Source organism: Leucopleurus acutus (genome assembly GCF_964270905.1).
Source record: "Leucopleurus acutus genome assembly, chromosome: 5".
NCBI lineage: Eukaryota > Metazoa > Chordata > Mammalia > Artiodactyla > Delphinidae > Leucopleurus > Leucopleurus acutus.
Genome location: NC_139147.1, coordinates 114,867,172 through 114,880,037, shown reverse-complemented (window position 1 = coordinate 114,880,037; position 12,866 = coordinate 114,867,172). Strand labels below are relative to the sequence as shown.

General features: G+C 34.6%; 1 protein-coding gene across 2 annotated transcripts in view; it reads left to right on the top strand.

The window, feature by feature from the left end:
• Nucleotides 1-12,866, top strand: part of RNF13 (ring finger protein 13) — a 138,805-nt gene that overhangs the window by 64,427 nt on the left and 61,512 nt on the right. For both annotated transcript variants that reach the window (XM_082839206.1, XM_082839207.1), the window contains one exon: nt 2,543-2,668. In XM_082839206.1, coding sequence (XP_082695332.1) covers nt 2,543-2,668 — 126 coding nt within the window. The remainder of the gene's footprint in view (nt 1-2,542; nt 2,669-12,866) is intronic.

The following is a 12,866-nucleotide window of genomic DNA, read 5'->3' as shown; positions in this document are numbered from 1 at the left end:
CTGACCAGGGATGGAACCCAGGCCCCCTGCATTGGGAGCGCAGATCCTGAGCCACTGGACCACCAGGGAAGTCCCCAGCATCCTTGTTTAATCATCAGAGAATTATAACAACAAAGGGCAGAAAGGTGGGCATCCTTTCTGAGTCTCCTGGACGTTGGTAGTTTTCTTGGGCTTCCTACATATTGGCATAAATTGCCCCTGTCAGTAAATAGGGATGAGGAGGATCCTTGATCGCAGAGCAAGCATCCTTTTAATAAAAAGGATTAATAAAAATCCTTTTAAAATCCTTTTTAATAAAAAGGATTGGCCCTGGAGGGTGACATGAGGCATGTGGGCCTGGCTTAAGGCAGCACCTTCTTGGTCACTCTTATTTAAGGGACCAGAGAGTTCTGCCAAATTAATTGGCAAAACCCATTACACTACTCTGTAGACTTTGTGGATGAAACAAAGTAAATTTGCACTGTTTTAACTGACTTACATCTGGGGGAAGGATAGGAATTAGTAGGCTGTTTTATCAAGTTATTCTTTTTAGCATAGTCCACAGGAAAGATAATATTTAAGAATTTAAGACCTGTTTTTAGGAATCCCCTGGCGGACCAGTGGTTAGGACTCTGCGCTTTCAACTGCCTAGGGTGCGGGTTCGATCCCTGCTTGGGGAACTGAGATCCTATAAACTGTGTGGCGTGGCCGGGGAAAACAAAAAAAAAGACCTGTTTTTTTTAGGCTTCAATTTCCATTAATGCAAATAGATTTTTTTTTTAACTTTAAGCTTATGTGTATTTAATTTTTATAAATTTTCTTATGTCTAAAAATAATACATGCTTGTCATAACAGATTCATCAATACAGAAATGATTAAAAAACAAAAAGCTTTTTCTAGTTCCACTTGTAGACCCTTTTTTGTGTCTGTACATACCATAAATTTATTGATTCGAAGATGCATTTTATTATCCCATATTTTAACATATCTGAAATTGGGATGTGTCTTTCCCTAGCTATCCGCTAGGTGGCAGTCATGATGGAGTTGTCATTTCCCGGACATGGGAAATTTGGTCATAGCTGTTCGTATTGTCTTCACTTCAGTTGAGTTATATACCTTGTTGGTACTACATGGCTTGAATTTAATTGCTGTTATAAGTGTCTTGAAAAGAACTGCACTATGTGACTTGGCTTTAAGGCAAAAAGTTAGTTTGTGTGCAGAAAGGCACAGAAAAGGCAGCAAGGAGTAAATATAATATGAGTGAAGCAAATATTCATTATTGGAAGGATAACCACAGTTCTGTTTCCTTGCAAAGTAAAAACCAAGCGCTTTATGGAATCAAGAATGGGAGCTATTCTTTGAGTAAGTGAAGATATGCTGCATTTTACTCCTGAAACATGCGCGAAAGCATTCCCTATCACAAGCCAAGCAATGCAACTTGACAAAATTGCCAAATCCTGTGAAATAGATGGTTGGTGTGACCAATTCATGCGCCATACAGGACTATTGTTGGGCACTGTGTCATAACTTTAATTGCTCACTCCTCCTTGTAAATGAATTTAATGATTTTGATAATCTTTTTATGTGTTTATTCGGTGTTTTACACCTATTGAGATAGTCATTTGGTTTTTCTGTTTTAAACTATTAATACATTTTCAGATGTCAAACCATCCTATATTTCTGGGAAAGCAGCTTGCTATTTCATTTTAAATTAGTAGTTATCTTGTGGACGTCTTTTCAGTTTATTATGTAAGGATTTATCTTATTCTTTTTAATGATTCTATTATTTTTCTATTGTATGAATATACTATAATTTTTTAAATGGCTGCCTTATCGATGTGCATGATTTCCAGTTTTTGCTATTAAAAATGACGTAGCAGGGGACATTTTTCTACATATACCTTTATATACCTAGGCTAATGTTTCTATATAATAAATTCCTAGAAACGCTGTGCATTTTCATTATTTGAGGAAATTAATTAATTAACTTTTTGCATTACGCGGGCTTCTTACTGTTGTGGCCTCTCCCGTTGCGGAGCACAGGCTCCGGACGCGCAGGCTCCGTGGCCATGGCTCACGGGCCTAGCCTCTCCGCGGCACGTGGGATCTTCCCGGGCCGGGGCACGAACCCGTGTCCCCTGCATTGGCAGGCAGACTCTCAACCACTGTGCTACCAGGGAAGCCCCTGAGGAAAGAAATTTAAAAGTTAATTTTTAAGAAGTGTTTGCTTGGTTTAGAAATGTCAGTCATTGTTGGAAAATATACCAACATGCTAACAGTGGTTGTCTCCGGGGTGATGGGCTTATGTGTGATTTTTTTTTTTAAGTTTAGTAGTAAAAATGGAACTTACTTAAAAAAAAAAATTGCTTAGGAAGCCAAATACTACTTTAGAAGTTCTGGGATTGTGAGCAATTGGAGGGTGGGAGCTGTTGTAGTTGCCAGATAATTCATCTAGCATAATGCAAAACACATGGAACAGATTCAAAAGGTGTTTATAGAAGTAAGTTGAATTCATTTTTTTGAGTTTAACAGAGAGAAAACTTACTGTTCATTCTTTTTTTAGGGCTTTTTGATTAACTCAAAACCAGAGAATGCCTGTGAACCCATAGTGCCTCCGCCACTAAGAGACAATTCATCTGGCACTTTCATCGTGTTGATTAGAAGACTTGATTGTAATTTTGATGAAAAGGTAATGTTTCTTTTTCATTTTTCTGTTACTGTTTGTTTAGTTAGCTAGTTTAAATACTCCCTTATTTCAGAAAGCCTTTAAGAAAGTTTACACAATTCATTCAGATTTAAAAAAATAGAGTAAGGACAAAAAAAAATGAGGAGATGATGAAGGCAAGAAAGACAGCAGTGAGTTTACTTAATTCTTATTCATTTGCTATAAAATTTACTCTAAGCTTTTAGCTGCCAGTACAAAGAGGAAAACGCCATCAGTTTTATGATTCGCAGTTTTAGTAAGACTGAAAATAAATAAATAGACTAGGACATAAATAATTACTATTGGTTCTAAGAATTTTCATGTGGTGGTTGGGCATCTTGAACTGTGGTTTAATAGTTGTCTTGCTTGATCTAACCTAGGAATGGAAATGTTAATCTATAGTTTCATGCCTTCACCCTTCCAGTATAATTACTGCATCTGTATCTGTATCTTTGTTGATATTGGGATTTCTCTCTTGTAATAAGCTGACTCTGTCACTTGTATAAAGTTTGTCTCCATGGAGTGGGTTAAGCTGGCATTTCAGATAGTAAAACAAAGTTTGCCATAGAACTTCCCTCACTATCATCAGTGCCTCTCTGAAGGTATGGGTTTTTAGTTTTGGGTTTTTTTTTTTTTTTTGATGCTTTTAGTACTGTCTTTACAATTCTTGTTTTTGGATTGGCCTTATTAGGAGAGCCAGATTGAGGCCTGTTACTTTTACCTGACTATCTCAAACCTGAGTGTCTCGCATGTATCTTAGAGAACAGATGTGGGATATTATTTCATGTACCTTCCATGCTTGATCTTAGATGATTTGTCTATTAAGTAGGAAAGGCTGCCCTGACTCCTGCTGTGCCTGAATTTTTGTCTCTGCTCCTTTCATTTCATGAAAGAAATGACACCTCCATAATAAACTTATTAAATTAATAAAGTAATAACTGTAAAAGGGTTTGAAAATGTAGAGCACTTTGTAAATAATAAGTATTGTTACTATTGTATATTAATTCCAAATTTAAACTCTCAATTGCCTTTAAATGGGAAAATAGAGCTTGAAGTCAAATGTATTAGATTTCCTTCTCTTCAGGGTTGTTATGTCTTTTGAATTTAAACCATTTTAAGATTTGATCCAGACCTAAACTATAATAATTACAGGTTGTTCCAACAAAAATGAAATATTATTGTAATATTTCATTAATTTCATGCCACTAAGAAACTAAAAGTAAGCTAATTCTGCTGATTTCAAGGTTTATTGCATCATTAAGGTATGTAATTTTCGTCTCAGTCAAGTCTTTGGTAACTAGAAACTAGAATATACCTCTTTTTTTTTTTTTTTTAAATAACTTTCTTCTTTTAGGTGGGGAAGGGAGGTGGTTCACTGTAAAATTTAGGGAAATACTGCCATTGAATATTTATTTTTGAGGGTGAAAACCCAACCCAGGAATGAATAGGAGGGTTTGTTTGTTCTCTTATCCCTTTATTGGATCCTCATCATGAGTCTGAGTACTTCTAATGGAATTTCCTGATTTAGCTATTACTCCAGCTCATCTCTTTCCACTTCCTGCCTTGAATTTTATGCTGTAGCCGTAGAACCTACTGAAATCTCTCAACTTGCTGTGTCTTTGTGCCTTTACACACATTATTTTCTCTGTCCAAGATGACCTTTATCACTTATATTTCTGACTGTTTCATAATTTAAGTGCTAGCTGAGAAAGTTACCTCTTCTGGAAGCCTTACTTTTCTTTCTACCCTCTCTCTGGCAGAATGAATGATTCCAGTTCAATGTGCCACCCTCCACTTTGTAAATACCTCCTTTGTATCTCTTTATCACAATATTATTTTTTATTATATATATTTCACTTATATGCGAGCTTACTGTGTTTAGAGTTCATGTTTGAATTATATTTAAATATCTAGTTTGTATCATAGTGCATAGTAGGAGAGCAATAAAGGTTTGTTAAATCAAACTATGTAGTGTAGTAAGCCTTCTACTTACATGTATATTGCATTCTTTAAAAGTATGTACATGTAAAAAATATGTAAAAATGTTTAGATTGAGGATTCTCATCTTAGAAAGGAAAATGTTAAAAATTTTCTTATTATAACTGACCATGTAGACGTAGTCTTAATGGATAAAGTTCTATTCTATACATTTTCTTTAACTTTGTTATTTTTCCTTCACAAATATACAGCACGGTCTGTTATAGCCATTTAAGGGTAAAGATTTCATACTCATGTTGTTCCTAATGATTTCTGTCTTTGTCTCAGTTATCTTAAGTTTATAAGACATTAATTTACAAGGGAGACATTGGTTTTAATCAAGGTCTGGAAACAGGCTGCATACATTTGAATCCCATCTTTATCATTCATTAGCAGTGTGATCTTAGGCAAGTTGTTTTATCTCTGTATGCCTCAATTTCTTTATCTGTAAAATAGAATTTTAAATGTTCCCTACATCAGAGGATTGTTATGAGAATCAAATGAAATAATCACTGTTAAATGCTTATCAAACAGTGCCTTGCACACAGTAAGTAGGCAGTAGGTAATAGCTATTAATGTTTTAGTGATTTTTTTCATTACTGGTGTAAAATAGAATGAGGGTAAAGATGGCAACGATGCTGACTGTATTAGGCTGAGAAGTCCCATAATCTACTGTCTGCAAGCTGGAGCATCAGGAAAGCCAGTGGTATAATTCAGTTAGAGTCTGAAGGCCTGAGGACCCGGGTATTTGATGGTGTTAAGTTCTGGAGTCCTGAGGCCCAAGAACCAAGAGCTCTGACGTCCAAGGGCGGGAGAGGGTGGATGTCAAGAAGAGAGAGAGGGAATTTGCCCTCCCTTCACGTTTTGTTCTGTTTGGTACCTCAAGGAATTTGATGATGCCCACTCACATTGGTGAGGGTGGATCTTCTTTACTCAGTCTACTGAATGAAATGCCAATCACTCCAAAAGCCCCTCACAGACACACCCCCAAATAATATTTTACCAGCTATCTGGACATCTCTTAGCCCAGTCAAATTGAGACATAAATTTAGTTCGAACCTTTCAGAAACGAAATCATTGGCTGATAAGTCACCCTGTGATATAGTAACTCATGTCAGTTGATGTGTAAAATTTTTAATTTAGCTTATAAAGGACAGTTTAATCATGCCAGTGTGTAATGTATACAAACTAAGTTTCATAAATATACAAGGATAAGAATTATGAATCACCTGTCAAGTGTAGGGTGAATGGATAAGGATAAATTCATCATGATTACTGGAGAAACATCTGGAGTCTCATCCCAAAGAAAATTTCCTTTCTAAGGGTGGTTACTGGTGGATTGGCTCTTAGCTTTATTAGATATAATCTTCAGATCAGAAATCTATGACTGTATTTTTTTGGGCTAAATCGATGATTAAGTTTTGTATTAAGTATGTTACGGAACCTAACTGTTTACAATTTATGTATGGTGCTTCTCTTCTGAATTGCAAATAAATAGCTCTTTGTAGATAATCAATAGTGGTTCATTCATGTATTTAGCCACAGTTTTATGTGAATACACTGACTTAAGAAAATAGCTCATTTTCTTATTCCTGATGTAGCATCCTGAGACTGAGTACTGAGAAAAGCTTAATTCAGCACCATACTGTGTGCTACAGTTGAGAGTAGTTGCAAGGTTGTTTTTTTGTCATGCCTGCTATCCAAAGTGATACCCAGATTATCTCAGACAAATAAGAATTGGCCCTATTTTACAGAGCTTTCCTTGGAGAAGGGAACTCTTTCCGTTGTAGATAGCAGAAGGGAAAAGAAGTACGAAATAAAATTGTATCAAGATATTTCAAATGATGAATGGTGATGGACATTTCAGGGTTTACTTTTTATAATTCTTTAGATTTTTTTGAAGACGAATATTATGCTGTAATTAAAGAAACTTAGACTTCTCTTATTCTTTCTTAAAAGTAAATGATGAAGTGAAAGTTATGTGTTAACAATAAAGGAAATGGCAGATTTTCTATATACAAACTATCCCAAGTGGTTTGTGACTCAGGGTAGCCAATAATACAGCTGAAATGCAATTAACAGTTTTTGGAGGGTAGGAAATTGAATCATTTGTAACATTTTAAGATAGAATACTGTTTTAATTTTTTTACCTTTTGTCAAGAGAAGCACATTTGAACCTTTTAATCTGTCTTGCCTTGGAGAGATACAGCAAAACTCATACTCAGAGTCAGTATTTGGATATGTGGAATGTCCAGAAGGCCAGTAAGAAGAACTGTTGATTACATGCCAGCTGCTTAATCTGAAAACAGTCACTTTTACTCACACTGACAAAAACTGTATCTTCTGAAAAATACAGCTCTTTAGAGCAGGGGTCCCCAAGGGCCCTGGGCTGTGGACGGGGTCCCAGGCCTGTTAGGAACCATGCCGCACGGCAAGAGGTGAGCAGAGGACGAGGGAGTGAAGCTTCATCTGCCGCTCTCCAGTGCTGCATTACCGCCTGAGCCCCTCCACCCCGCCTTTCCCCAGCCGTGAAAAAGTTGTCTTCCACAAAACTGGTCCCTGGTGCCAAAAAGGTTGGGGACCGCTGGCTTTAGAGGAAAAGCAAAGCGATGTTATTTTGTTTATCTTTGTGCAGTTGTTCTTCACTGTGCCAAAATATAATTGTTTGGAAATGTTAGTTTTTGGTGAGTATTTGAAATTAAGAAAACATTGCTGGCTCTTTGGTAAATAAGTCAAGGCTTCATTAAATCTTTTAGTTATAAAAATGACTTTGTAGCATTCTGAGGCAGAGAGTTCTCAGAAGACTTGAATTGGCATCCCAGTGGGAAGTAAAATTTTTTTAAATTTTGTAAAAATACCTGGTTATTTCAAGAACATTAAAATAATCACTTAAAATAGAACTTTTCTAAACTATACAGAGTTCTGTGTTTATAGCCAAATAAACATTAGTTATCAGAAATCTGTCATTGTAGTCCAAGATATTTCTACCTTATGGTTTTAATGCTAAGTCAACAACTTCTTCAAATAGTCAATTTACTTTATTTTAACTGAACTCAAGGGAAGCTTGGTAAACAGAAATGGTGCAATGCATGTACTTCTGCTGAATTTTACTACCACTTTACGCTCTAGTGATTGTTTTTTTGAAGGGCATGATAGTTTATTTTAAAAAATTGTACCACACTGATCATAATGAGCAGCATACACATTATGATGGCTTTTCTCTTGGGTATTAATATTGCAGTATTTTTGTATACTGAAATGTTTCAGTAAGACCAAGAACATTAGAGATATAAAATGAACACTAATAATGCCGGTGTCCTACCCTACAGAATTAATTTAAAGCCCTTATGAATCAGTGGCATTATAATGTTATATAGTTATGAAGAATGAAAGTTCTCTTCCAAATAGGCAGCATAAACTTATACTTCCTTTTTCTTTAATCTTTAGTTTTTATAATTTAAGCTATGTCCACCCTTGTCAAAGCACAATCATACAAGACACCTCAGGTAATTTCCATGCTACCATTGCACAAGTTTAGTGATTTTTACTTAAACAAACAAAAAAAAATCAAACCAATGTCAAAAAAGGAGGCAAATAAAACTGATTTTCCAATCATTTGTAAAGCATAGTGCATATTTGTCCAACACAGACTCAAACTTAAATTAAATGCTGTCATTATAATCTCCAAACTTCTGCAATAAAATTAACATATATATATATATATATATATGGGTTTTGTTTATGGAACTGTATTTTGCAATCAACAAGCAAAAGTTACTTTTTAAAGAACAATATATTTGGTTACAGTTCCACATGTTGGTAGTAGAGACAAAGCCACATGATGTTAAACCTGGCTCTAAGTTACCTAAGGTATAAAATTTTGATCAAAATTATGATACTCTGATCTTAAAAATTCAACTCACGTGAGGTTACGTTTTAGAGTAAATGTGCTGTTGAGTAATCATTTCAATAGTCTTCTCTTTGTATGACTATCTGCAAATTGGCCCTTTTCTTTAATCAATGTGACTCACCAACATTTAAAACTGACCTCTTTACTTCTATGTTACCATTTTCTAGTGATTATTTTTGAAAAATATAGCTGCAGGAGGCTGAAAGGACTTAGATATTATTCCCTCTACATTTTTTTTGAGGGGGGGCTTAAATGGAGTTACATTTGGATTAAAGATGATAAGGAATATATTGGTACTCATTTTCTGTTGGAATGTGACTTTTACCAAACTTAGCTGGGGTACAAACCCCTACTTGACCTGACTTCTGTCTCTGTCTAAAGTCACATCTGTACTTTGCCTGTCCCCTTACCTTAATCATCAAGACTTTACAAATCCCCTTATGTGCTGAGCAGTCTCTCCCTGTCTGTCTTGGTTTCTACCATGTCCTTCATCTGGAATATCTTCCCTCTGCTTGTCTGTCTGGGAAATCTGACTTTGTTTTAGGTCTAAGATGAAGTTTCATCTCCTATCTGAAACCTTCCCTGATTTTCTTCAAGGCAGAATAGATCACTTCTTCTTTTATATATTACTTATTTAATCCCATGTCAGTCTCTGTGAGGGAAAAGATAGTGTTTTAGATTCTACAACTCAGATGCTTAATACATTGTATGGCCCTTGGTAGATGATTAATAAATATTTGCTGAATGAACTAATTTAGAAAATCCTAAGGGCTTACAATTAAATTTAACTGGATTAGGGAATAAACAGTATTATTGGAACCTTTTATTGGCTTCATGTTCATTTCACTTAATGCTCTTGGAAGTATTTCTAAACCTGGATATTCATTTATTCCACAAACATTTTTCTCTAGGTCCCAATTTTTATGAGAATTAAAAAGTTAAAATAAACATTTTTTGGATTATTTATGTGACTTTATTATCATAATAACAAGGAATAAAATTTTTGGAGTGAAATTTTATCATCTTACAAAATAGGCATCCAGTTTTTCTTTCTAGGCTTACCTTTCATTATTCTCTCTCAGGCCTCCAGGCTGATACATTACATGGTATTCTCAGAACTGCACTTTTATTTCAGTAGTATTAATAAGCAAGTAGATATGAGCTTGAGTAGAAATTAAATTCTCAAATATCTCAGAATCATCTAATATCATTATTTAAGTTTTCTTACTCTTTTCTGTATTTCTACAAAGTAACTTACAGCATTTGTTACTAATCTACTTCAGAATCCTGTATCAAAGTTTTCATTAATTAAATAATACTTGGTGGATGGAAACATTTCTACCCATATATGGTTCAAACAGCTTTGTGCTACTAGTTCTTTAATTTATTCATTTATTCCTTTCTTCTACCCTTTGATAAAAATATCTGTGTTTTAATAATTAGATTCCTTTATATACAAATTTATTCAGTATTAAAACAACAAAGCAAATTCTCTTCTTTTACTGGGAAAGTAACATTCAATAAATAAAAAAGATGAAAAATAGTAAATTACATGTACTTTACCCTAACCTCATGAAAGAATGTAATGCCAGTAACTTAATTTACATAGCTCTTCAACACACATTCTTTTTTTTTTAAGTATTGTTGATTTACAATATTATATTAGTTTCAGGTGTACAACATAGTGATTCAAAACTTTTAAGGATTATACTTCATAATGTTATTATAAAACATTGGCTTTGTTTCCCTGTGCTGTACAATATATCTTTGTTGCTTATCTATTTTAATCCTATACTCCTATCTTGCCCCTTCTCTGTCCCCAATGGTAACCACTAGCTTGTTCTCTATATTTGTGAATCTGTCTGTTTTGTTATATACATTTGTTTTATTTTCTTAGATTCCATGCATAAGTGATAACATAGAGTATTTGTCTTTCTCTGTCTGACTTATTTCACTAAGCTTTATACTTTCTTGGTCCATCCATGTTGTTGCAAATGGCAGAATTTCATTCTTTTTTATGGCTGAATAATATTCAGTTATATAGCGCATCTTCTTTAACCATTCATCTATTGACGGACGTTTAGGTTGCTTATATACCTTAGCTATTGTAAATAATGCTGCTGTGAACATTGGGATGCACATATCTTTTCAAATTAGTGTTTTTGTTTTCTTTGGGTATATTGCCAGGAGTGGAATTGCTGGATGATATGGTAGTTCTGTTTTTAGTTTTTTGAGGAACCTCAGTAGTGTTTTCCATAGTGGCTGCACCAATTTACATTCCCACCAACAGTGCAGGAGCGTTCCCTTTTCTCCACATCCTTGTCAACATTTGTTATTTGTAGGCTTTTTGACGATAGCCATTCTGACAGGTGTTTGGTGATATCTCATTGTGGTTTTCATTTGCATTTCCCTGAAAATTAGCAATGTTGAGCATTTTTTCATGTACCTGTTAGCCATCTGTATGTCTTCTTTGAAAAATGTCTATTCAGGTCTTCTGCCCACTTTTAAATTGGGTTGTTTGTTTTTGATATTGAGTTGTATGAGCTGTTCATATGTTTTGGATATTAACCCCTTATCAATCATATCATTTGCAAATATTTTCTCCCACTCAGTGAGTTGTCTTTTTGTTTTATCAGGGATTTCCTTTGCTGTACAAAAGCCTTAAGCTTAATTCAGTCCCATTTGTTTATTTTTGCTTTTATTTTTTTTTGCCTTAGGAGACAGAGCCAAAAAATATTGGTCTGATTTATGTCAAAGAGTGTTCTGCTTGTGTGCTCTTCTAGGAGTTTTATGGTTTCGGTTCTTAAATTTAGGTCTCAAATACATTTTGAGTTTATTTTAGTATATGGTATGAGGGAATGTTCTAATCTCATTGTTTTACATGTAGCTGTCCAGTTTTCCCGGCACCATTTATTTATGAGACTGTCTTTTCTCCACTGTATATTCTTACCTCCTTTGTCATAGATTGCACACACATTGGTTTGCTTCAAAATCAAGTTATTCATATTACTCAGATACACATTAAATGAAGAATGTCTAGTTAAGGAAGAAAGATGGGATCTAAAGAAAGAGGGAAAGATGGCTTATGTCATTGAAGTCCTATTAATGAGAGTGAAAACGTCATTAGGGTCTAATACCGTCTTCCATAGAGTTGCTCTTCCCAACATGGCCTGTAGTGATCCTAAAATAACCTGTAGGAAAGAATTATGTTGGATTTAATCTTGGCAGGATTGCTTGCCACAGTTCTGGATCTTATTTCAACAATTGATTATTCCCTACTGTACTGTATTGTTTCCAGGAATTTTTATCCTGTAGATAGAATTAACAGTTTTTACATTCACACTCTGAATTCTCTACTGTTGTTCCATTCTCATCTGCCTTGCTTTGGTCATTTGAGAAAGAGATTTTACTTCTTAATTTCTTCTTACTTCAGATGAAAGAAGATCATAGCTAGGTTTTGAAAATTATCTCTATTCTCTAAGTCCCCCATTAATTTCTTTAATTCATCTCTTTCCCTTATAGGGAAAACAACTTTCTTTCTGTGTTAGATATCCAAGTTGGGAAAAAGGGTAGTTTGTGCCCAGGCTGATGGTTGAGTCATGCTTGCTTTCTGTTGCCAGTTCTGAAAGTAAAGAAAATGTTTTCCAGAGAATTTTTTTCAGTTGGCATTTGGAAAGATTTAGAAGCAGAGTTATACTACATTTTCTGCAGAGGATCCATAGAGGTTGGACAGTAAAGTGAAGCTTCAGTTTTCAGATTGCTGGAAGTGCCAAAACCCACTGTATAGCCGAGATGGACAGAAGAGGCCAGGCTCCAAAACCATCAGTATCTGTGTTATGCATTTTTGTTTTGGCTTTTTACCTTTGTGTTTTAAAACATAGCATTCACAGAAAAGGTATTCATAATGTATGTATGTATAATTTAAATAGTAAAATAAATATCTGAGTACTCTTCAGCTTAAGAGAGACCTGTTACTAATGTTAATTAGTTAATGTTGTTAATTACTTTAACCAGACTTCATTGAAGACTTTGTTAGGTAAATCTTTTAGATTTTATTTCATTTACAGATTGTGTTAAACTAGTATTAATATCTTATTTTCATGAAGGAGCTTCCTATTTGGAATATTTTTACAATAATTTCAAATGTTTTAATAAAGTGATGTCAAGTGTACCACAAAGTGATCGCTAACTAAAGCTGCTCATTTTCTTCTTGTGTTTGAAAAGCTTGTGATAGGAAAGATTCTTTGCTGAGGCCAGGGCAAACCCCAGCCAACAGTACTATGCATTTCCTATTTC